General features: G+C 36.6%; 2 protein-coding genes across 10 annotated transcripts in view; one reads left to right on the top strand and one right to left on the bottom strand.

Annotated features, from left to right (window-relative positions):
* Positions 1-21813, top strand: part of PHF3 (PHD finger protein 3) — a 45670-nt gene extending 23857 nt beyond the window's left edge. For 8 of the 9 annotated variants that reach the window (XM_030447162.1, XM_030447156.1, XM_030447154.1 and 5 more), the window contains 12 exons: positions 3815-4142; positions 5104-5281; positions 6987-7119; positions 7244-7400; positions 8408-8524; positions 10665-10796; positions 11195-11327; positions 11825-12020; positions 14220-14367; positions 16071-16160; positions 17407-17602; positions 18773-21813. In XM_030447162.1, coding sequence (XP_030303022.1) covers positions 3815-4142; positions 5104-5281; positions 6987-7119; positions 7244-7400; positions 8408-8524; positions 10665-10796; positions 11195-11327; positions 11825-12020; positions 14220-14367; positions 16071-16160; positions 17407-17602; positions 18773-20934 — 3970 coding nt within the window. In that variant the 3' untranslated portion in view covers positions 20935-21813. Of the gene's footprint in view, positions 1-3607; positions 3701-3814; positions 4143-5103; positions 5282-6986; positions 7120-7243; positions 7401-8407; positions 8525-10664; positions 10797-11194; positions 11328-11824; positions 12021-14219; positions 14368-16070; positions 16161-17406; positions 17603-18772 lie in introns of those variants that run through there. The other variant, XM_030447163.1, reaches the window with a different exon arrangement.
* Positions 21814-24621: 2808 nt separating this feature from the next.
* Positions 24622-26444, bottom strand: part of EYS (eyes shut homolog) — a 709634-nt gene continuing 707811 nt past the window's right edge. The window contains exon 47 of the mRNA XM_030447573.1: positions 24622-25820. Within this exon, the coding sequence (XP_030303433.1) occupies positions 24622-25820 (1199 nt within the window). The remainder of the gene's footprint in view (positions 25821-26444) is intronic.

Here is a 26444-nt window from a genome sequence, read left to right as displayed (position 1 = left end):
TTTTAAGCGTTGTCCATTAGCTAATTATAATTGCAGTTACAAATACTATTTGTGTTTTGTGTGCAGATCATAGAATCATAGAATGGTTTGGATTGGAAGGGATATTAAAGGTCATCTAGATCCATCCCTTCTTCCATGGGCAGGGACACCTTCCACTCAGGTTGCTCAAGGCCCCGTCCAACCTGGCCTTGAACACTGTCAGAGCACCCACAACTTCAATGGGCAACCTGTTGCCAGTGTCTTACCACCTTCATAGTAAAGAATTTCTTCACAATATCTAATCTAAATCTCTCCTCTTCAAATTTTAAACCATTGCCCTTTGTCTTCTTGCTACATGCCCATGCAAAAAGTCCTATCCCAGCTTTCTTGTAGGCCCCTTGAGGTATTGGAAAGCCACTCTAAAGACACCTTGAAACTTCTCCAGGCTGAACAACCCCAATTTCCTGTTGGGATGAGTTAACAGATGTAAAAGTGGCCTTACAGTAAAAAGGATTGTTTATATTGCTAGTAGCAAAACCAGTATGTTCCCTTCCCAGCCTCGAAAGTCAGCAGTCTTGCAGCTAATTAGCATGAACATACCAGTGGAAATAGTGAATTTTTTAGGCAGGAAGCACCAGTATTTTTATTACCATTTTGTATTATTATGTTTAAGCAAGACACTACATTTAAGCAAGGAAACACTACATTCTGTTTTATAGTACAAACTTAATGGACTTCTCCAAATTCTTGTTGCATGCTTAGTTTCTGAATTCTGAAGTTTTTTTGTTTGTGCTTAAGTATCCTGTAATTTGTACCTTATTATGAAGACTGGAATGAAGCCAAATGGATATTCCATTTTCAGTAGTTTGTTTAAGGTGGCCTGAATGACATCTGTCCATCTTGGTGTATATTCTTAGAGAAGAATAATCTGTTTCTGAAACAAATTAGTTATAGAGGCTTTTTTTACCTTTTTTTGTTTGTTTTGCCAGATCTGAAAATAAATATGTAAGACTGGATGCATGTCTTAGTGCTTTACTCATCATACACTGTCTCTATTTCCCACTTACTGTGTATGAACTAAGCTGAAAAATTCCACATGCTGTCAATTTAAAGTTGAAGATATGCAGCATCTTGTGTCTTCAGAGTTCATCTCTGCTTTTTTACAAATTTAGTCTGTTTTCTAAGTAATGAAAATTTTGATTTGGTTGTTAATGGTTGAAATCTGCATTGCTCATTTAACAAATCAGTTTCCAATACCTGAATTTCCAAACAGGGAAAAAAGTACATATATTTTTAATAAAAAATTCAAGTAGTGGCTTCAAGATGGTATGTTCTTGGTTTTCTTTTTAAACAAAAGGCATTAGTTCATTAGCACATTAAAACCTTTATTAAACAAGAAAACACTTGATTGTATGCTTTGATCTTTCCTTTTCCTCTGTAGGAAATCTTACGTTTGGAATCTATAATCTGCTTCAGTATTCCCAAAGCTTTACTAATATTTTCTTGCTGTGGTGAGAACTGTAACCTATGTAAAGCATCCTCTTGTGGATCCTTGCAGTTGTCAAAGAGGCACTTGCATGGATTTCCTACACACATCATGTGTTTAGCTGTAAGTTCTCAGAAAGCAACAATCACCTCCTTAAAGTCTGTTGCTTTTCTCTTGTTTGCCTGTTGTGTTTGTGATTGTTATGGCATTATTCTGGTAAGACCATCAGAAGCAGTTGTCTCCTCCTGTTACCTGTCTTGTATCTTCAGTTTGCTGAAACATGGATCTGGAAAGATTGAGATACTGGCAAAACATGAAGGAATCTCTGCCTTAATTTAAACCACTAAATAGGCAGACACTGTTAGCTAGTCATGCCTAATATAAATAATGTACTTGGCAGCTTAGAAAAAAAGCAAGTTAAAACAGAAAATAGTTCTGTTCACACAATAGGTTAAAAAGGGGTTTCTTCAAATGTAGCAGACAGCATCAGAGGCTTGTAGTGAAGCTGGAAATTACCTCTTCCTCAAACTGCTGGAGCTTTAAAGCTTCTTGCACTCATTTTGTATCAAAATGCTATTCAGCCAAATTTAATCCTGATTTATTTTGAGTAAGCAAGGACAGAAATAAAGCCACAGAATCTTCTTCTGTCTTTATGTGTTTCAAACATCTATCAGATAGATACTTCATCTCTTGAGATACCTGGAGTTCCTTGAAGTAATAGTACCCTAATCAAACCCCCTGGAGTTTTCATCTACAGTTCTGGCAAATGACAGTTTTTGTGAGCATGTTCTGTAGTATTCATATGGTTTTGCAGAGTAGATGGGTCACCAGATAGCAGATCCTAGCCTTCATAGGAATATATATATGTTAGTATATATCCTTAGAATCATCTTATGAAAGAGATTTATGGGATATTAGAGAAACAAAGTTTGCAGGTCAGTGCATTTAGCTTGTTGAACATATTGCTGAAATTATCAGCACATTATTGAATTACTTTTTAAATTGGGTCTGTTGGCTGTGGCATTTAAAAACTACTAAATGCTAAAACAAATAATGAAGTGCATTTTTCACAATGCACTCTGGATTTTCTTCAGATAATATCATAGTATGTTTAATATATTTTATGTATGTATGAAATAAAGGTATAAAAAGAGAAAGAGAGCATAAGTGGATTATAATGCAAGAGATCTTCCTGTCATTTGAAAGCAGACCTTTAGTAATGATGCCAGATTCATTATTATAAGATTTGTAAAAAATAATTACTGTAAATTTTAAGTCCCCTGGAATAATTTTTTTGAAGTGTTTAACCTGTCCAACTTAAGAATTTCATGTCCTTCCAAAGTAGTCTCACTGGAAATTGTACCTTTCAGTGCAATTGTCTGTGAGCCTTACCAAGTGTTAAAAAAAATCTGCAAAATAGTCAGAAATTATGGTTTTCCTTTAGACAAAGTGATCCTTACAACACTTTGAAAATACTATTTGTACTTGAAATTACTTTCAAAACAATGAAAAAGTTTAAGTGACTGTGAGATGAGAAGTGTCCTTTAACTGATACTCATTTTAGTGTTTGAAATAATTAAAAAATTACTACCAGCTCTGAATAAAATAGTTGAGCAACACACATACCTTATTAAAAACAATCCTGCCACTCACTACAGGCTAACTAGATGTAGCTGGACTCTAAAACCCTTGACCTCATATTCACTAGTAAGGAGTGAGTTTTCTGGAACAAATTAGTAATAATGGTTTAAGGAATGGGGTGTAAAATACCAACTGATTTGGAATATCTTGATGTTTCTGTGTTGATCTTACTTGTTCAAAATGTTTAGGCATCTATTATTACTATGGAAAAATTGCAGTTGATAATTCCATCTGTAAAGATGATGATTGCATTCAAATGAAAGCAAGGAAGCTATTTTCTTAGAGTTTCTTTTTTTTTTCCAAGTTTTTTTTTCAAACAAAAGTTTACTGGTTTTGAGAGTTGTCAATTTTTGATTGGTGGTTATTTTTTTTATGTCTTTCTATTAATTTCTATATATAGAAATTAATATGTATTTCTATAATAGTAGCCTGAAAAAATCCTGTTGGTAGGATTTGGGGGCATATTACGAAAGACATAATGAGGCTATGATATTCTTTTGGACTATTGCAAATGACAAAAAGCCTGTTTCTCAGGAAGATCATACCATGTTGTAAGGCTGGAGATGGATGTAAAGCTACAGAAAAAATCACAAGGTAAGAAGGAATTGTTGATATGCACAAATTTAAACAAGTTCAGTACATTGTGCTTACGTTGTTGAATCCTCTTTTGTCGTCTATATACTGACTTATGTCTTATTTTGTTTTCAGATTTATGGTGGGCTGTGGTAGATGTGATGATTGGTTTCACGGTGATTGTGTTGGACTGAGTCTTTCTCAAGCACAGCAGATGGGTGAAGAAGATAAAGAATATGTGTGTGTGAAATGCTGTGCTGAAGAAGACAAAAAAATGGAATGTTTTGATCCAAGTATATCAGATACTCAATTGAAACTTGAAATCCATAGAGACGAAAAAGCAACTGAGGGTGAAAAACCAGGGATGTCGAAGCAAACACCCACTTGTAATATAAATGTAACAACTGAAAAAATGAAGCAAACAGAGGACACTGGGAAGCACAAAGTCAAAATCTTCAGACGGGTTAGTCTTAATGCTTAAAGTTCTGTTGATTATTTGTAGTAGAAGGAATTTCCTCCTAGCTCCGTAGTATTTAAAATCCCGTATTTCAAACATTTTTGTCAATCTAATTTAAGACTTCTCCCTATTATGTTTAGAGCTTTCTGTCTGGCTTGAATATTTCAAGATATTGCTAAGCTCCTCTTACACTGAGCAGTGTTTGGTGCACATTATGTGTGTATATACACTTCTAGGTGTATGGAGAAACATTGAAGAACTTAGTGCCATTTTCTTTCAGATTTTTTAACACTTACAGAACATCTGTCAATGTGTTGCATGATATAAACTGCAGATCTTCTAAATATCTGCCAAAGATTATGAAAGCAGTATTTTAGTTTTGATTGTTTAAAGTTTAGATTGTATGTAGATTAAAATGCCCGACATTTAAATTTAGGGCCATCCTATTTTTTGTCTCATTTTACTAACCAGTGGATAATTTCCAAGAGTGGTGAGATGTTTTTATTACAGTTCTTTAGAGTCTCTTAGTATATATCATCATATTCATCATAACTTAACCAATAGTTATTTTTGTTTTATTTATGAATAGTAGTTCTGTAATTCTGACACGTAAGCTGTTCTATTAAATTTTTATTTACATGTTAGTTCTAATCATAAGTGACTTTCTGTGGATACATGGCTAAAACTGGTTCACTGGTATCCTTGATCTTTTAAAATAGCTGAAAACAGAGCTTAACTGCAGATTGACTGGGATGTGTCTTTGACCAGTATTTCAAAAAGACTCTTAAGCAACATTTCACAATAGTTTGTGCCTTTTTAAAGATGTTACATGATGGCATCTATATCCAGGGAATTCATCATACAGTGTGCTTACAAAGAAAAAAAATTTGGAAAAATGTGTGGTAATTATGTAGTGGTTTATTGTAGCATTTAGTAGTATTCTACCATATATGAATGTTTATTTCAGGAATCTGGTGATGGGAAGAACTTGTCTGAGTCCAGAGATTTTGATACTAAAAAAGGGCAACATGTTACTGCTCGTAAAGGATCACAGACTTCTATAATTCCTCGGCGGTCCCCTGAAGATAAAAATGAAAAAATAAGTAAAGAGTCCCTCAGTGTGGTTGAAAGGTCCACAAAATCAGGTACTGAGGTTTGGTAAAGTACTTGCTGTAATTCACGTATTTATTCAGTGAAGGATGATGACTTTCTTTATAGTTTTTAAAACCATGTTTTGTAATGCAAGTGAGGGTAATCTGAAGAGCTGTTTGTTCCCGTTTTGTTTATGATCTTTATTTCTTGTGCATTTCTAAACTTTTTCTAGCAGGTGAATGTTTCTGTTGTAGATGTGTGAATGTTTCCTGTTAGAATAGCAGAGGATACTCACATAATCAAGAATGGCAGGAAAAGTACACTGTTATCTCTGCAGTAAACTTTATTTCACATTGCAGAAAACTTTGAAATACTCTTCTATAAAATGCTATGGAATACTTAATTTACATAAAAGCGTTTTAATTGCTATGTAAGTTGTACTTGGACTTACTGATGTCTTTTGCACAAATTTAAAAATAGTTGTATTGACTAATTTGAAAGAGAGGGAACATTATACTGCACACTGAGTCATCCTATTTCCATCTAAATTTAATTTAAAAGATCTGAAGAGGGGACCTATTTCCTCTCCCACCAACATTTATCCCCTACCCATTTCCCTTCCAGAAAGTATTGTTTTTGTAAGATAAGGGTATTATGAAACTCATTTGGGACTGAAATCTCAGCAGCAAAGGTAGTGAGATTTTGTGAGAACTGTGTTTTTTTACTCCTAAACTCATACTTCAAATCCTTGTATAAAAAAATGAAAAATGGACTTTTCTGGTCTTTTGCCAATGCTGATGCATTCTAGAAATTCTTTTTGGTGGAGCTGGAAGTGTCAGGGTTAAGTGTAAACTTATATGTATGTATTTCATACTGTATGGTATTTTTTTAGACTTCAAATACCTTATTCAGCTTTGAAACCCCAAGTCACAAAATAATTCTTTTTAACTACATATTAAATAAAGTGAAATGAATCTTTGGCATCCATGAAATAATTGAATTGTTCAAAAATATATGATGTGACCTAGCCCAGCAAATGACAAGAAGATTTTTACAATGCCAATTTCAGAATAGAAATTTATTTTAGAAATTATTTCTTACAGAGGAGAGGCTTGGCAGTCACATTTAGGACAATTAGCATGGAATTATTAAGCAGTACATTTATCTTAATCTCTTAAGTGCTTTGAACTATGCTTATAGTGGCATTGTTTGTTGCTGACCTTCTCCATTGATTCCCTGTTAGAGGACCAAGTCTACATTAGTGATATGTTCACATGCTGAGATAAGCGAGTTATCAGTTGATGCCTGAAAATGAAAGTTTGAAGGAATTTAGGGGCTTTGCTGTAATGGTTTTAATATGACTAGAAATGTCCATTATTTGTATTATTTATGATTCAGAACTTAAAATGGTCTTAAAATTTAAGAGCATCTTTTACCTGAATCAGAAGCTGAGTCAAAAATCCTCTTCAAGATCAAGCTAATAAGCACTGGTCAGTCTGAGGGCAGAAATCCTGTTTGTTTCTCCTAAGGAAGTTTTTTCTGGATTAATCTAAAAAATGCAAAATAAAAACCAGATGAGAAAAAAAGAACAGAACAACTACCTTGCAAGTCCATTCCTTTTCCTTCAAGGTTAATTCTTAAGTTTAAAAATAAAACTTCATGACATCCAGCAACAGTAAAAGTTTGTAACAGTGGCTCCAGTAGCTTACAGTTTTTAACTCTGTGTTAAACTCTGTGTTCTGTTTCATGAAAAACAAGAAACTAAGAAAAAGAAAAATGAAAAAGGATCCATTACTGCAACACACCTGCCAGCCGTGCCAGCTTCCAAACCCTCTGCAGATCAGATAAGACAAAGTGTCAAGCAGTCTCTTAAGGAAATTTTGATGAAAAGGTAAAGATTTATTATGAAAATAAGTTATTAATATATGTCTGTAATTATTTTCTTTTGGAAGGCAGAGAAAAGAGATTGATTATTTGGAGGCATTTGTTAATTTTTGCCTGATGTTCTCTCACAGGTTGACAGACTCCAGTTTAAAGATTCCTGAGGAGAGAGCAGCAAAAGTTGCCACAAGGATTGAAAGAGAGTTGTTTTCTTTTTTTCGGGATACTGACTCCAAGTATAAGAACAAATACAGAAGCTTAATGTTCAATCTAAAAGATCCTAAAAATAATGTAAGTATATTTCTGATAGGCTTTACAGAAATCCTTTATTTGCTGTATATTAAAGGAATAGTCTTCTGTGTAGATAGATTATTAATCCTTTCACAATATGTCCTCTGAGTTTTTTTATGTAGGCTTCCTCATCTCTTTGGTAGTGTTTGTCCTCTTGTGCACTCAGTATTCTGTGTTCTTTTTTTCTTTGCTCCCCATCACTCATTCTCAACCCCTGGCTCCCACTGTACTTTTATAGTGGGGTTTCAGAGTGTGGTGGATATAGCTTGCCTCGTTTGTCTTTACCATTAATCTTTTGTTTGGGTGTCTACATCTCCCCCATAACTCTTCCCTACTTACTGTGCTTGCTTTTGTTTCTGTCCAGTAGGTTGTCCTGATGTGTTTTTTCATTCACATTTCTCAGGAGTGAACTCCTGTCTGCTTCCTATGAGCCCATTATTCAACATCAACTTCTTCAACTTGTGCCTTTTGTCCCTTTATCAATTACTCTGATCAAGTTACTCTGTGTCTGGTACATTACAATTAGCCAACTGTAAATCATACGAGCAGGCTAACTTCTGTCACTGACTTCTCTTTGCTCATACTGCTAAAATAAGTGTGGGGTTTTTTTAACTGTCAGAATTCACTCCAGTCAGTTAAGAAATGTAGACATCCTTTTTTTTTTTTTTTTAATACTAGCTTGTTTCTACTGTGTAACACAGGGGATTTGGATGTTTACAAAAAATAAGCTGTGTTCCTGCTGCAGTGGGCATAAGCTCAGTTTCTTCTTTGGAACAACAGTTCCAAAAGTTACAAGATAACATCTTATCATTAAGGGGATTTGTAGATACATTCTGTTACATAGAATACTTGGAACTCTAGAGTTAAGCTTTTTGTCTTAAAAAAATCTAGTAGTGTTTCCTACAGTGGGAGATAATTAGAAAAACACATGATCCCTGTAGTTGTACAGAGTATGTTGTATGTTATTTCTCTGTTTAGCAGTAGGTAACTTTTCTTCTTTCTTCTAGATATTATTTAAGAAAGTCCTGAGAGGAGAAGTTACTCCAGACCATCTTATAAAAATGAGCCCAGAAGAACTGGCTTCCAAAGAACTGGCTGCTTGGAGACTGAGAGAAAACAGACATGTGAGATTTGTTAATTTATGTTGTCTAGTTGACTGCCTAACTATGTTTAACTTCTATTTTCAGCTTAAGTTTGTGTAGAAAGATCAGAATGCATGTTGAATAGAGCAACTTTGACTAATATGGAGGATCTCTAATTTAATTAGTATTCATAACCTGAAGGTGTTGTTAGGACAGAAGTGAAAGATATGTGGTAAATTGCCAAAAGGGAGAAACCATGCATTTTCCTTAGCTGTGCAACTTTGTTGCTGTTTGCTCTTTCTTCTGTCTCAAGAGCAAAAGCTTCTTTGTCCTTATTTCCAACAAGATTTTAAAGCTCTTGATGAGGCTTTATAGACACCAGTTTCTTTAAAGGGGAGAGATATCTGTTTGGACAAACTAAACCAGTGTTGTTTATAACTTACATACCTATGGAGCATGAGAATTTCCCCACCAAGAAGTTAAACCTGAAGCTAAAAACTTGATCAGCCATTTGGAAAGCAATTCAAAGGGAAAAGAAAAGCAAAAAACCAGCAAAACAACAAAAAGTGTAGGAAGCATATTAGGTTAGTTTGAGCATTAGTTATTTTGAAACAGAAAGTCACATTATTTATAGCTGTGTTGACAGGAGAAGCTGTCATGTATAAGGAATATAAGGAGCTGTACAATTTTTATAGCAAATATCTTTTTCTTAGCTATTACCCTGTTTATTGCACAGTCTGGCCAATGACAGTTATTTGAAGCTGCTTAGACACGTCGAATTTACTGTGTCACAGTTACAGCATCACATTTCAGTTTACAAAATCTGTAGAATTGGTAGAATCTTTGGGTTTATATACCACTTCATAGAAATGAAAGGCACAAAATATCAGTAGTACCAAATGGTTAGCATTTTGTGTTTGGGTTTTATGATGCTAGGAATTGTGTGTTATATCAGATGACTTCAGATAAATATTTAATGAGTAGGTATTGTAACACAGAATAGATGGAAATTCATCCTCTTGAATTCTGTGCACTCAGAATGAAATGTTCAGTGATAATTGGTTCAGTACAGTGCAGTGGGACTGTGAGCTGCATTGCAACATTAATTATTCCTCAGGGTTTTTTCCTTTTCTTTATATATTGTGATTAGACTTATTTATGAACCATTAGAAACTTCTGCCACTTCTGATGCAAAAACAGTCTATGAAATAATGTATTAAAAGTTGTTTTGGGGATATAGAAAGGCATGAAAAGTTGGCTTAATCCTTCTGTAGCTGCCCAAAGCCTGGTTTTTGTATTACATTTTCATTGTCTTTATTTTATTGTTACAATATCATTGAAATACTGAAAGCAAACTATAAGACTATACAAAACAAAATCCCATTGCTGTGAAGAACAGTTTAAAACCGAAAGTGTATTCTGCTCCAAAATGACTGAAGAGCCCTAAATATTTCAGAGGAATACTTTACATTTCTAGAAGCTAGAATGAAATACAATATGTAAAATAAATAGCAATGTATTTTTCAGTTTCCTGTTCAAGCAACACTTTGAGATTGAGATTGCTATTTCCTAATTTTTTAAAAATTTTTGCAGTATGTTCGAAGAACACTTTAGGTACTTGGCAAACATATGAAGCTAGTGTAGTAGTTTTGTTTCTGTATGAAACCAGCCTTAAAATATTGGGTACAAGCCAACACGAGCTGTTCCTGGTATAAGAAGTAGAAATGTGCTTTGAGAAGAATTTTACAAATAATGGTTTATTTTTTATTTTCTGTAACAGCAAAGCAGCAGTGCTGATCAAAATTAGCATGCCCATTACGTTAAGAATACATGTAAATATTTTTTTGAGGTAGAGTGTTAGGTTTATGTACTAAAAAACAAGCTCATAAAAATGATACAAATCTGTGTTTCGTTTTCCCAGTAATTATGGAAGAGGAATGGATGCATTTTTTTCTTCTTGGAAAATGAGAATTGTCTGTCTGTAAACTTAGTCTTGAACGTCTGCTTTATAACTTGTTTAAATACATGTCTGATAAATACTCATGGTACTCTAGGTGATGTTAGACACTTGCAAAGTAAAAGTGTTTTATTTTTTTCCTAGACAGTTTTCCTAGTTGCAGTCCTATTTTCTGTTATGTTTGATGGTATAAAGGTAAGTGTACATAACTTCCTGTTTTCACAGACAATTGAAATGATCGAGAAAGAACAGAGGGAAGTTGAAAGAAGACCTATCACAAAAATTACTCACAAAGGAGAAATAGAAATTGAAAGTGAAGCTCCACTAAAAGAACAAGAGGAAGCAATGGAAATTCAGGTAGAAAAGTGTCAGCACAGGGCATTTAGTTCATAGATAATATGCTTGTGAAGTGGTTTCTGTATGATTTGATTATTCAGATCTGTATTTATACATTAGGTCTGTTTTAAGTTCAGTTTTTCTTTATTCTCACTGACTTTGTCTTTTGGGCTTGTTGTTGTTCATTGTAGAAAGACTCTGGTAATAGTAGAAAATTTTCTATAATGTAACCAGAAGATATTTAGGAATATCAATTCATACTTATAATGCATTTGTAGATTTTGTGATAGCCTTTTATAAAATGCACCTGAAGTAAGAGTTTTGGAGTACCATAAAATATTTAAGCAATCTGAACAGTAATATTAAGAATATTAATGGGGAAAAAGAAGGCTAACTGAAATGTGTTTAACTTTTCTTAGGAACCTAATATGAAGTTGTTTGAGAAGTCAGAGGAAGCTGAAAAAGATAAAGAAGGAAATGAATCTGCATCTCCAGATACCACAAGTCAACATAAAAATCATCTTTTTGACCTTAACTGCAAAATCTGCATAGGTAATTTTGAACAGCGTATCAAAATAAATACATAATACTCTTCAGTCATAAATCTCAGCATAGTTCAAGAATATGAATAGAATAAATATTTTTTCCCTAGTTTGCTGAGAGAGATCTCCATAGAGATTATTCAAGTGATAGTCTACTGGCATAATCTTGTCTTCTATTATAAAAAAAAAAAAAAAAAAAAGCAAAAAAACCCAGAGAGGCTCTTCAATGATTCCTCTTGTATTGCTGTTGCAATACTTATGTGTAATACTGTACTATGTACAATGTGAGTATATATATGTGTCTATGTATGTAGATTTATACATTGTATAAAAATATATATAAAAATCTGTAATTCTTTATCCAGTCTCACTTAATGTGTAACTTCTTTATCCTATCCCACTTGAATGGCAATTTGTAGTATTTCTGGTGCATCTTCCAAGTCTTCAGAGAAAGTCCTCTTTTTTTTCTTTTTAATGAAAAAAACTATTGCAATCTATTCTCTGCAGGCCGAATGGCACCACCTACTGATGATCTTTCTGCAAAGAAAGTGAAAGTGTCTGTTGGAGTGGCTCGGAAACAGTCAGATAATGAAGCTGAGAGCATTGCAGATGCACTTTCTTCAACATCAAGTATTTTAGCTTCAGAATTACTGGAAGATGATAAGCAAGACCCATCAAAGTCATCAGTCACACCTCTCCCAAAGTAATATAAACTGTAGAAACAGTACTTTTAAGTGAAAGACATTATTAATCTTGTTGAGCTTATGACTAAAGCTAATTATTTTTAATGGCACTTCATTAAGCCATTTGTGTACATGGAGTTCTACACCCTTTCTTAGGAACGGGGTTCTCTGTTGGAGGAAAAGTTTCCAGGCATTCATATAAGTAGTATTACATATATTGTTGTGAGTACAAACTTCTAATTACCACATTCTCTTTTGGGGAAAACCTTATGTTTTCTGGTGCAACAAGGTCTAAAAAGGCACATGAGTTCATGTTTAAAAAAATCAGGATATAGATTTCATTGTATTTTGCTATTAATGAACATAGGATGTACAGTGCTGCAGCTGGATGAGTGTGTGTATATGTGTACATATAAAATTAGGGTATTTGAGATTGCTTTAAATGAAGCATTTGCATTGGTAAATCAGGCCAGTTTCAAACCTCAATGCAATGTTTTTGTAGAAATGACAGTGAACAGCAGGTTGTTTGATGTTTTGCCATATTTGCAGTCATTTCTCTTTGTTTTCTTCCACGCTCTGCTCTGCTGCTCACTAAGAGAGGATTGCAATTTATGAGCCTGGGTTTTTTTGGTGGCTTGTTTTTTGGTTGTTTTTTTTTTCTGGTTTGAATGAGGGGTTTCTAGAAGAGCATTGACATTGACTCAGAATTATTTAGACTAGACCAGAATTCATGCTGAAAGTCTGCCTTTGTCAGAACAGTAGGATCCTTTACTGAGAACAGTGGACTTGGGTTTTTGAATAGCTTGCTGAAGACTCAAATTTCTAGTGTATACAGAAACAAACAAAGATACTGTGTTACTGTAACAGCACAGCATGGGGATAGCTGAAAACTGCTAATTTCCTGCCTGGAATATTTTGGTAACAACACACTCGGAAATGGTGAAATTTGACTGTGTTTCCATAAGGAAACCCTCAGGCTGAGAAATACTCTAACACTCTTCTGTTCAAATTAATGATGTCTTGCCATTTTTTCTTTGCAGCTGCTTTATTGACAAAACTGAGGTGCTTTTTTTTTTATTTTTTTTTTTTTTTTAAGATGGGGAAACTACTGGGTTTTTTTACTTGAGGATTTGAGAAGGGGGGGGGGGCACTCAGAAGTGGGAGTGATGCATGGGTGAGAAGAGTTGAGTAGCCAACCCGTGGGACAAGAGAAGGGCAGGGGAAGTGGGCATTCAGTTGGTGGGCAGAAAGTGGTGCAACAAAATGTGAGATCTAGGCAAGCAGGGTAAAGATAGGCACTAGCAGGCAGTATGGCATCTGCTCCCCCATCCCTGTGGCAAGGGGAAGATATTACTGGCTCTGCAGCCCCTATCTGTGTTTCTGTGTCCCCTTCAGTAGCATTTAATAACTCTTGGGCTAAATACCTTCTCCATTCTCAAAAGATACAGTAGTGATCTAATGTGCTGCTTACCTGAGAGTCCTTTACATACAGCACTGGTGAGGCCACACCTTGAGTACTGTGTCCAGTTCTGGGCCCCTCAGTTTAGGAAGGATATTGAGGTCCTGGAGCGGGTCCAAAGGAGGGCAGCCAGGCTGGTGAAGGGACTCGAGCACAGACCCTATGAGGAGAGGCTGAGGGAGCTGGGGCTGTTTAGTCTGGAGAAGAGGAGGCTCAGGGGAGACCTCATCACTCTCTACAGCTCCCTGAAAGGAGGGTGTAGCCAGGTGGGGGTTGGTCTCTTTTCCCAGGCAACTCTCAGCAAGACAAGAGGGCATGGTCTTAAGTTGTGCCAGGGGAGGTTTAGGTTGGTTATTAGAAATAATTTCTTTACTGAGAAAGTGATCAGGCATTGGAATGGGCTGCCCACTGAAGAAGTGGATTCTCCTTCCCTGGAGATATTTAAAACAAGACTGGATGTGGCACTCAATGCCATAGTCTAGCAACCGCAACGGTGGTTCAAGGGTTGGACTCGATGATCTCTGAGGTCCCTTCCAACCCAGCCAATTCTATGATTCTATGATTCATCTACTCCACTGAAGCAACATGGTTGTTTGCCTCTCTCTTTTCATTAACTGTCAAGTATTCTTAACTTAATAAGAAAATTCGTAATGACACACAATTTTTTAACAAAAAAAAAATTATGATTTACATGGTCTTGCATTATGTATCATGTTCTAACCTAAGTGGGCTTTTTTGTTGTTTTTGTTTTGTTTTTTAGGTCAGAAACACCTGGTACTGTGGAATGTGAAAGTCTGTTTCTGGCACGCCTGAATTTTATCTGGAAAGGTTTTATCAATATGCCTTCTGTGGCAAAGTTTGTTATTAAGGCTTATCCAGTTTCTGGCTCTTTTGAGTACTTAACAGAGGTACTTATCTTTATTGCAAAGAATGAAAAATTATTTTATTGACTTTGGTGACTTGTTTGCCTTGTAGGCTAATAATAGTGTGATGATGAAAGGGAGTGATAATTGTACTGACACAGTATTTTTTGGGGGGGGACATAAATTAGGGTGTGTATTTGTAAGTAAAGTATTTCTCAGTTTGTCCTCTGTGGACCCATGATTCATCAGGGTTCAAGTTCTTTATTATATTTTAAGATGTTTTGAGCTCATCTCAAAGTATATTTGTTGAGGATGAACAGCAATATTTTTAAGCCAGGTTTTAGAAACTTTTAACTACTTTTTGTTTATTATGGAGGGTCTTCTGCATTATTCGGTAGCAGGGAAAGATAGGATCCATTTTCTGAGTTAGAGGTGAGAAAAAGTTACCTCAGTTTGAAAGTCAGAGCCCTGAACAAGTGTATACAAAGAGAAGCATCAGCTGGTGGTTTCTGTTGACAGTGTGAGAAGACTTCTCAGCTACAACAGAAACCTGCCTAACAGGGTTTATTTTTTGCCTATCTGATGGCAATTCTGTTCCTAACCTCCTTCTGTAAGATTATATTGTCCCCTCAAATAAGGTTTACTTAGTACACTTTTCAGTGTCTGAGGGGAAATGGATGTAACTGCTTAAAATAGTTGTCTTTGTGGCATAAAATAAACATCAGAAAGCTCATCAGGCTCAGTGTCACTTCTTGCCAGTGAGACAGGGTGCATCAGGGTTCTAATTAAAAGGACCTGTACCTTGTCTTAATGTGATTGTTGTTACTTTGTTGTAAATCTTCAGCAGAGCACAGGTCATGCAGTACCTTTTAGTACTAGAGGGTTATTTTAGCAACATAATGTGCTTTTCAGAGCTTCTCTTTATTTAAAAAAAGTTTTTCCTTAGGTATTCGTAAATGATTCTGAAAGCCTTGGGTTTTGGTTTTTGTTACTAGTGAGTAGTGAACTTGATGATATCCCAGTACAAATTTATGCCTGGATATACGCATATATGTGGGTTATATTTTCCCCCTTGTGATTAAGAATCTAAGGCTTATTATATTCCTTTTTAAGTGTGGGGCTTTCACAGCCATTTGATCTTTTAGAGTACCTGAAGGGGGTCTTTCTGGGAGGCTGGAAATGGACTGGAAGGATTTGTAGTGATAGGATGAGGGGCAATGGTTTTAAATTAGAGAAGAGTAACTTTAGATTGGATTTTAGGAAAAAATTCTTTATCATGAGGGTGGTGGAAAAATGGAACAGGTTGCCCAGGAACAGGTAGTTGAGGTATCTCATCCCTGGAGATATTCAAGGTGAGGCTTGATGAGGCTCTGAGCAACCTGATCTAGTTGAGGGTGTCCATGCTTTCTAGATGACCTTTAGAAGTCCCTTCCAATACAAATTATTCTATGATTCTATGATAACTGGAGTGTTTTCAGAGCACAGTGCTTATTTTTGCAGTTAATGTAACTGAAATTAGTAATTTGGAGGAAGGCAGGGTGAACTGTATTGAATGATAACCAATTTAAATAAGCAAAATCAAATGCAAGTAAATTTGTTTCTGCTGTTGTAACTTCTACTGGTATTTTAGAATTATCATTTAAGAACTGTAAAAATAAATTATTTTTTAATATATGAGGCGGATACTGGATGAAGGATTTAACACAATTTTTACACTGGATTCAGATTTCTGTTGTCATTTCTCATAGGATTTACCTGATAGTATTCAAGTGGGTGGCAGGATATCTCCTCACACTGTCTGGGAGTATGTAGAAAAAATCAAAGCTTCAGGGACCAAGGTAAGAAATTTACCTATTGAAGGCTTGCTGTTTAACAATCATTCTGTTCACCCTAACCAACTCTTTTTTCCTGGGACATTTTCAAAATACATGACACTTGTAAGGATTGCTGACGATTATGTTGAATGAGATGGTTGGCAGCTGATGCTGTTTATTTTCTTGCTAGCAAACCTCAACCTGTCACTTAGTGTTTGAAAATGTTTATATTCCTTTGAGACAGTAACTGATCATGAATATCTGGACACCACTTCACGTGTCTCAAGTGCTGCTGTTCCATTTTGGCACTTGCAGCATGCAAAACTATCTCAGTGGTCCTCTGCTGGCCTTGTCCTACTGTGTGCAGCTTGTCTTTGGGCTGGGGAGCTCCAAACTAGGTAGCATGCTGCAGATGCTGTCTTAGATTCTGGATAGAAGGGAATAATAATTTCCCTTGGCCTGCTGGCTGCTTCAGGTCTGACTGCCAGCATGCAGTCGGAGTCCTTGGCGTGGCTGAACTGCTAGTTCATTCTTGACTTGTCCATCAGGACCCCCGTGCCCTTTCATGCCAAGCTGCTGCTGTCTAGCCACTCAGTCATCCAGCCTGCCCTGGTGCATGGGGTTATTCCAGCTCAAACTGCAATATTATGCATTTGCCTTTGTTGACCTTCATGAAGGTCAAGCCTGTTCCTTCAGCTTGGTGAGGTCCCTCTGAATGGCAGCCCACATGCATCAGCATATAGACCACTTGCCCTAATTAGGTGTCATCTCAGTTTTGCAGAGTCTCCTATCCCATCTTCCAGGTGATTAATTAAGCTAATGAAACAGCATCAGCCCCAGCATCCATTCCTGAGCTGGGCTTTGGTCATAATTCCAGGATCTGAATACTGGTCTTGCCATACTATTAATGGGTATCTTGGATACAATGGACTACAAAAACAAAGCTTTCGAGTAATGCTAAGAGGAGGAGGGGAATAATTACCTGGAAGCTGGCATGCTTCCCTAAAATTTGTTGTTTGGCTGGCTAATTAAATGTTCTTTTCTGTCCTGCAATGCAATTAATTTTTTATGCTAAATGCTTTTTGTTTTCTTCAGTTTTCCCTAATTGGTTTTGGCCCTCTTTCTGCTCCTTCTGTCTCTTCTTTTGTTTTCTGAATTCTTGGGCCTTATTATTCTTCTCTGATCTGTGCTTGTAAACAAAGAGAAGTGACTAAAATAAAACGTAACAGAAACAATGTATCTGACCATTTTTTTCTCTTTTTGTAAACAGGAGATTTGTGTAGTTCGTTTTACCCCTGTAACTGAAGAGGATCAGATATCCTATGCCTTGCTGTTTGCCTATTTCAGCAGTAGGAAACGATATGGTGTAGCAGCCAATAACATGAAGCTTGTGAAAGATTTGTACCTCATCCCTTTAGGTTCCTCAGACAAAGTCCCACATCATCTGGTGCCTTTCGATGGGCCTGGTAAGTACAGCTTGGAATTTGGAGCTTCATTATTATAATGCTTCTTAAAGAAGTTTACAAGAGAAATATAAGTGAAAATTAAATGTTAAAATACCAGATATTCTGTTCAAATGTTTCATGAGTTTTCCATAGTATTGTATTAGTTTCCTTGAAAAGAACCTAATTTGTCATTGTAAGATTATTCTGATACTTGTTAAGTGTTGTTATTGGAAAGATTCCTGTCTGTAACTTTGCTTCATATTCTTCCTCTAACCCTAGTGGCTTTTTAGGTTACAGTCTCAGTAAATTCAGTGATGTAAGTGAATGATAATAGCAGCGTACCGAGTTCTAAATAGACACCTTAAAATAGTATTTTTCATTATTTGAAGTGTACTAATTAATTTTTTCTCAAATGTTCTAAACTTTCTTAAAAAAACCAAAAAAACCCCAAACATGGGAAGTTTAAAAACCAGGTGGGCAAGCCAGAAAAGAACCTGAAATAGTTCTTAGTTGTTCTGCTTACACCTCAGTTATTTTGTATCATTTGGTTATAAAATTTGGTGGATGATTCTTTTGCTTTGAGGTAGGGAGTGCTGAAAGAGATGATGAGCTACAACTCATAATTCTCTACAAGAACGTAAATTATGCAGAACAAAATACATAATTAACAGATAGCTAATAATATACCTTGAACAAAGTGCCATTCCCTGGAATGAGGGAAGCATTTTGGAAAGTCAGTCATGCTAAAGCTTTGAAGAAGGTTGTCTAACACAAATTGATTGGGAGACTTTGTGGTTGCAAATGTGCCATTTATATATTTATTTATTATTTATTTTACCAGAGTGTAGCTGTGTTAGACTAACATTATGATTAACTTATTTGCTTTTCCTTATGTGACTAGATGTCCTCTGCACAGCTGTCTCATATATAATATAATTAGATGTTGTAATGGGTGATATGCTACTTGAAGCAATCTTAATTTGCAGCTTTTAAAGCAATAATTTTTATGTTGGAAATATATCTTTCATTATTTTAAGTATTTGTTGTATTTAATGATGGAAATTTCAAATGTCATAAAGTTAATACTTTATCTAGATATATTGTAAAAGTATGGGGAGGGGGATTTTGGTTAAAATGATTGCCTTAACCAACGCATAAGGAAATGATAAATGCTGTTACAATTTTGTACAGGAATTGAAATACATCGACCAAATTTATTACTGGGATTGATAATTCGCCAGAAAATGAAGAGGCAGATTACTGCTGTCACAAGTGTTACTAGTAGCTTTGCAGATGAAGCTTCTGAAAGTACTGTGAGTAACTTGCCACCAGAGAAGAAGAGCAAGCCAAACAAGCCTGAAGTCTCTCATCATGAGCTGGCACTAGAAGAAGAGGAGGAAAATGATTTTTTTAATTCCTTCACAACTGTGCTACACAAGCAGAGAAATAAGCCTCAGCAGTCTAATACAGAAGATGTTCCTGCAGTTATTGAACCCTTGGTAGAAGGTACCAAACATGAACCACCCAAGCCTCTCAGATTTCTTCCTGGGGTCCTGGTTGGATGGGAAAATCAGCCTTCTACACTGGAGCTGGCAAATAAACCATTGCCAGTGGATGACATTCTTCAAAGCCTGTTGGGTACAACAGGGCAGGGGTATGAACACAGCAAGTCAGAAGCAAGTCCCAGTGAAGAGACACCAGTAGTAAATGAACAAGCAACCTTGAAAGAAGAAAACGTGGATGTTGCTGATGCAACTGCTGAAGTCAGTGAAGCAAAGGCTGGTTTGGATGATGTGAAAGAATCCACCAGTGCTACTTTAGCTCTGGATACAGCAGCTGCAGGAACCTCAAGTGCTGGAGCTTCTGGGTTGAGTCTTAAGGGAAAACCTCCAGATGTCTCCACAGAAGCATTTTTAGCAAACTTATCTGCTCAGGCACAGAATAAAGAAACTGAAGAAAGTAAAGAAAGTGACCCAAAGCGTCAGTTACCTGACAAGGATAACACTGCACAGGAAGTCAGAAAGACAGCGAATTCCAGTGTTCCTTCTGCCTCATCAAATGCAGGGAAAAAACCTGAGAACAACGTTAATGTTGGCTCTGCTGAAGGCACCACTGCCAATACCTCTAAATCACCACCATTTATTAATCTTAAAAGAGACCCACGACAGGCAGCTGGACGAAGCCAGCAGACTAATGCTTCAGAAAACAAGGAAGGAGATGTTAGCAGAAATGAAGACCGACAGAGTGCTTCAGGAAATGATCAAGCAGAGCCAGAGAGTAAACAAGCTTCTGGAGAAGTGGGCTTAAACCTGTATCAAAGTGATGCCCAAACAGAGACGCAGTGCAGTTCAGCTGCAGCAAAAGCAGAAAATGCAGGCACGTCACAAGCTGAAGATTCCAAACTCTCACAGGAAGATGCGCTGATGCAGAACATTGAGACGGTGAACTCCTTTAGAAGAGGACCAGCAGCAACTTCATCTCATTTTGAAACTGAAAATTCTTCTCGTTCTGAATTCATTTCCAAAGTCCCGAGCCCTGTTCCAAGTGGCTCCTTCTCATCTGTTAGACCTCCACAGCAGAATTTTCAGCATACTAAAGCTAATCCGCCTGGATTTCAGTTTCAGGCTCCTGCACCTCATAACTTCCCTCCACAAAACAACCCTATGTTTGGATTTCCTCCTCATTTACCACCTCCACTTCTTCCTCCTCCAGGCTTTGGCTTTCCTCAAAACACAATGATGCCATGGCCACCAGTAGCTCATTTATCAGGTCAGCCACCACACTATGCTGGACCCATTGCACAAGGGCTACCAGCAGCTCACAAACAATCGAGGTTTTTGGGGCCAGAAAATTTTTTTCAGAATAAAGACAGTAGGAGACCAGAAAGACGCCACAGTGATCCTTGGGGCAGACAAGAACAGCAGTTGGAAAGAGGGTTCAATAGAGGAAAAACTGATCAACAGAGACAAAGATTTTACAGTGAGTCCCATCACCAAAAGAAAGACAGACACGAAAAAGAGTGGAACAATGAAAAATACTGGGAGCAAGATTCCGAAAGAAATAGACGCAGAGACAGAAACCAGGAAAAGGAGAGAGAGAGAAAGAGTAGAGAGGAAGGACAGAGAGACAAAGAAAGATTGCGATCTCCACACAGTGATAGGTCTGCTGATGGAAAAAGCCCCAGAGAGACTAGAAATCCAGAAAAAAAGTCAGAGAAGCCTAAAAGTGACGAACAGGCTCATGAAAAAGAGAAGGAGAGGGAGAAAAGCAAAGAGAAACATAGAGAACGAGAAAGTGAAAAGAACAGAGAGAGACATAGGGACCACAGTGACAGAACTAAGAGCAAAAGGTAAAAAGATGCAGGCAGCCTTTTAAAATCCTATTTAAATAAACTGTTAGAGCAATGTCGTAAACCTTTGTATAAAAAAAAAAAGAAGCCTGCTAGGATTGTGCCATCTTTTTTTATTCAGTGTTGGTGTTTTGCAGAAACAAGTCTGTGTTTTGGTACCAGTTGATGTACCAATACTCATCCTTTTTTTCATTATACCAACTATCGCTAGACGTAGGAGTTTAATATTTTTAAAAATTTTACATTGCTGTATATTCAAAATTTAAAAGATTTCTTTTATTAATATGCAATAAAGGCTTAGAGATTTTCTTAGCTGATGAAGTTGGCTTTAGTCAAGTCTGCAATATAGTTGCTGCCTTTGGTAATTTGTGCTCTCTTCTGTTTTAAGATGCTCTGGTAATTTTAAAGGTGAATTTCTTACAATAACCTTCTTTTTAAATTGCACTGTTTTTAAAGACTGTAGCAAAGCCTCAGAATCCACACACATTACAACAAAATATAATATGCTCAGTGGTGTAAAGAGCTTTTTGTTTGTTTGTTTTTTTAAATTATTCAGTAGTACAATAAAATAATCAAGTGTATTTCATTAGTTCTTCAAGTATTTCCTAGGCATCTGAAGCAGTTTGTGACCAGAAATTGGAAGGCTGAGCTGCTGGAATGTTATTGCTTTAAACTGCACTTGTTTTATTAAGAAAGCATTTTTAACCTAAATTCTTGAAAATATGATTTGTAGTAGTAAATTCATTTCTCCCACCAGTTTCCATGCTTCAAGAACTTGAATACCTAAGCTTGTACATTACTTTGTGTTTTGCTATCCTTTTTACTGTAAAATGTAAATATTTTAAGGGATATTTTGATTCTAAAATGATAAAAATTTCTCACATACTGTGTGTGTTTGATTTTGTAGGTGTAAAAATACAGGCTAAGTATGAATATAGCAGGCTGACTTACAAAGTGCCACGTTTGTTGTACACTTCATGACTTGGTTGTTTCACGTTTTGAGGGACAAAGGGGGGGTTGGCAGTGGCAGAAAGGTGGTTGCACCACCGGAGCTTCTAGTTAATAGGTTTTTTGTAGTCACTGCTATCCACTTGTATAGAACACACACAAAAAAGGCAAACCTGGAAACAGACTAAAATCTCCTGTTCTTCTACTTCTCAAAATATACACAGGTGGGTTTCTTGAGACTGTCAGAAACAACAAAAATAACTGCATTATGTAAAGCAAAAGTGAGGTTCATTGTTCTGTTTTTCAGTGATTTGTTTTTCATGTTGAATACATGACCTTATGTACTGAATTAGTTTTTTTCACTTTGCTCTAGGAAAGACTCTTTCCATAAAGGTTTTTTCAGTTTAAAAACACACTAGTTGTTAGTTTTAATAATGAATATATTTTAAGATAAATTTTTTTTTGATACCTTGCTGGCAGCTTCACAGTCAAATTGACTAAAATTAAGTATCTTGCACTCAGTAAAGGGGGTGGTGGACTTTGATTAAGTTACGTTTCTTAAGACTCATAGCTGAGAAGATTTATAAAGAATGCTTTCTGCCAAAACTACTAGAAATTTTTTGTTTGGAAAGAATACGTAGACGTTTTCCAAGTTTGTCAAGTGCTTCACTGCCTGCCACTTGTATGAGGAACCCAAAGGGAGCCACAGTAAAGCAGATCTTGAGGAAGAGTTTTGTTAAGAGTTTGAATTAACAAGCAGCAATTGTTTCCAAGACTTGGTCCTAGAATCTGTTAGGGTAACGGGAATATATCCCACTCCAACAGGAATAAAGTATGTTATCTTCTCCATTGCCTTCAGTGACTCCCCCTTTAACACTTGTTAGCTGGAAGTGCTCTGATTACTTGTTTTACACTGAGCCACTGCTCAGACCACAAAAACCACTGTGCAGTGATGAGGAACTGGCAGTACACCAGCAGCCCCACAGAGAACAGGAGAAACCCTAAATACTCTCCCTCCTCCAGCATCACGTGGCCTTAAAAGGCCCCCTCAGAGAAACTGGAAGAGATGAATCTGGAGCCAGCTCAGATGCCACATGGGCTTCATGTATTGCCTGTTGGGAAGAGGGGAAGAAGCCCTGTGGCATCAGGCTGATCATTTGTGGGTTAAAAACTGCTGAAGAGGAGAAAAAGAACCTCATGAAGAAGTGTGCATCTCCTTATTAAGACATCTCAGGGTAGTTCCATCACAACTACCACTCCTACCACCACCCCCCCTTAGTTATCCTCAAGTTCTCTGTCCCTGACTTTGTGGTGCAGTCACTGCTGTGTGCTCATTATGGTTATGTGGGAAGCAATGTGTGTCCCCTGCCTTTACCCTGCTCACTGCCTCTGCTCTGTGTCAGGTGCATGGAAAGACAAAAACACCCACTCAGAAATACTCACCTGTTTCTGTTAGGTACCCACTGAAGACTTGCATTTGGAGAATTTCCATGCAAGGAGGTGATGATTTATTTTGTGCTTTTGAGGCAATAGTTGAGTGAAAAAGGAAAAGGCAGAAATCAATCACTATTACTTTTATTTAAGTATTTTACTTATCCAGTAAGACAGTCACGTGAGAAACATAGATACCATCATAAATCATTTAAGCCCTTTAAAATATAACCTGATTAATTTTGTTTTTATCACTAGCTAAAGTTCAGAGTATTACTGAGCTTTTAGAGAAGGAATGGAGTTTTTGCATATACATGAAGACCTCTGTTTACTATTGTTATTATAAATTCATGGTGAGTATAGTAATGAAAATCCAATTTAGTGCACCCAAAACCTTTGTGTAGTTAAGTTTCAAAATCTCTTTTAAGGACATATAAGCTAAATCAAAGCAGTCCTCAGACTTTCTAGTTTTAAGCTGCCAGTAATTGAAGTTATTTGTAGGCAGACTGCCACGTTCCTACATTCCAGTTGTGAATGCCTAAACTGGAAGTTTCGTGTAATCAAATGGGGGACCTCTGCTGGAGAAAAACAGTAGGTGTGCTTATATATCTATTGAGTAATTAAGTATATTTCATTTGAGTAATTTAAGTAATTAATTAAAATACCTCTTCTTTTAAAGAAGAATGATTTTAACTGTACTGTTTTAGCGAGAAACCAGGCGTAAAGTTCTTTCCTTTTAAATAAATGTATACAGAGAGACTCAGAATGGAGGAAGAAAAACTTGATGAGCTTTGTGGAGTTAAGCAAATAATTACTGAGATGATTTTTAAAATTCTTAGTGTAATAAAAGTGTTTTTGTGGCCCCAACGAATTTCAGTTTTTACACTTGAGCTTAATATTACAAAATTGTAAGAGAAACTGCATTCTGTTACCATTTAAGCATTTTGGAGAAACAGGTAAGTTGTCTGTTCTCATAGAGCAACAAACATTTAATAGTGGAGTGATGGCTGACTTTAAAAGCTAATTACTACTTTATTGCCTACAAACCTATTTCTAGTGTAATAAAGAAAAAAACCATGCAGACTTTGCTATTATTTTAAAGCAAATACTGAACAGCATAAGTAATTTTATGAGTGAAACATCTCACATTTTATATGTGCTATTAATACTCAACATTAAAAAAAAAAAAGAAATTAGGGGCAATTTTCTTAACTGCTTCCTTATGTTGTCTTCTGAGTCATACTGCTAGCTAACAAGAAATGGGTGGGAAAGGAAATTCATCACTTTTTAAAGAGTCCTAAACAGTTTTCAATTATTTTCTATCATTTCCATTGTAAACATTATATCCTTCTGCATTCATTAGCTGAACCTTCTTAGAATCTTGGAAGAGCACAACATCTTTAATTTTACCAATGAATTCCTTCTGAAAAAGCCCTGCAGTGACCATATTGACTTTCCTGCCAATTTCAAACCCACCAAAGTAACAAATGCCACCGTAGTTTAATGCAGTGTACTTTCTGTCTGGATCAATATCTTCAAAAAGAATTAGCTCCTCATCAAGATAAACCTTAATGCAGGTTTGGTTTTGAACCACAGTGACAAAATGCCATCTCCCGTCGCAACAGGAGGAGTATTTGCTATGCATTAGAGGAACAGAGATTCTTTCTCCAAGATTTATCACAACTTTTAATGTTCCATTGGCAAGACCAATGGCAAGGAAATCATTATCTTCATCTTCAGCTTTTCCCATCCATACTATTAAGCCTTCAGTTTGATTGGTAGTAAAATTTACTGAAATGCGGCTATGCTGGAGGTCTCGTTTCCCATAGTAAGGATCTGTGTATTTGATGTAGGAGTTGCCAACAAACTTTGCTATGAAAAATGTGATTTTGCTGTTGCAGTACTTACCTGCCCAGCCTAGTGCACATACACAGCTGTATGAAAATGAAGCAGGCTGTGGGATACAGAGAGCTTGAGACCCACATCTGTTCAGTGAGCAGTAGATTGATTGTTCACATGTGCTCCCTCTCCACTCTCGTGGGCAGGAACAAGCAAAACCTGAGTTTTCAACTCTGCACGTCCCGTTATTCTTGCAGACTGTGTAACCACAAGCTGTTCCATCACAGTCACCAACATTGGCTCCGCCTTTGGGGTCAGTCACAGTAAGCTTCAGTTCCCTGCTGTTTATAACAATTTCTCGTATACAACCGGTGAAACCTGTGGGTTCATTTTCTACTGCCATTGAATTGACAAGGCTTAAGGAGGACACCCCTCCAACAAAAAAATCTGTGTGTGTGTCTAGTGCATTCATTCCAGGACTGGCTTTCTGGGTAATGTTGATGCCATCCAGGTCCAGGTAGCCTTCATTACCAACTCTTCCTGCTTTGAGCAAATGCCAGGTATTTCTATTTGCACGGACCTTCTGAAAGCTCTGCAGGATGACTGTCTTGTCTCCCAGATTGTAGCGTAACTGAATAAATCCATTTTGTAACGATATACATAGAAAGTCACCTGTAAAAAAAAAAAAAGCAGTATAAAAAAGTTCAGCTTTTTAGTGGCAGCATGCTGAAAAACAGCACATTCATCATCCTGATGCTTTCAAGCCTCCACTTTCCCAAGTCAGTAATGTACTTTCAGTACACAAACTTCATCACCCCCACAAACCACACAAAGGGAAACGTTGTCTGATGAGCTTCACTCTGATAATGGCCTTTTTTTTTTTCCTTCTTTTTTTTTTTCTGGAAGTGGAGTTCATGCTTGCTTTAAAGAAAAAAAAGCTCAACTTTCTGAAAAGCTCTGCTCTGGTGCAGAGACAAGGTAGATCTGTGAGGCAGAAGGAAACTGGATCACTTTGGCATCCAAGGAATGTGAGTTAGTGTTCCTATGAAAAAGAATCAAGTTTTGGCCATGTTACCTAGCAGAATACTCTGGGTTTCTGTATGCTGAATAAAGACTTGATGGATTTGTCAGTTTAATGCAGTGAGTGTTTGTCTCCACCAAACATCCTGCTTTCCCTGAAGGTGCTTTTTGCAATAAGGATGTTTTGGGTTTAATGCTCTGGCAGCTGCAGGAGCAGATAACCTTTTTATTGAATTGTTCTTCTGGAGGCCTCCATGTCAGCAAGTATCAGGAGGG

Source organism: Calypte anna, chromosome 3 (assembly GCF_003957555.1).
Source record: "Calypte anna isolate BGI_N300 chromosome 3, bCalAnn1_v1.p, whole genome shotgun sequence".
NCBI classification, from domain to species: Eukaryota; Metazoa; Chordata; class Aves; order Apodiformes; family Trochilidae; genus Calypte; species Calypte anna.
The sequence above is the reverse complement of the archived record's forward strand: the minus strand, read 5'-3'. Positions and strand labels throughout refer to the sequence as shown.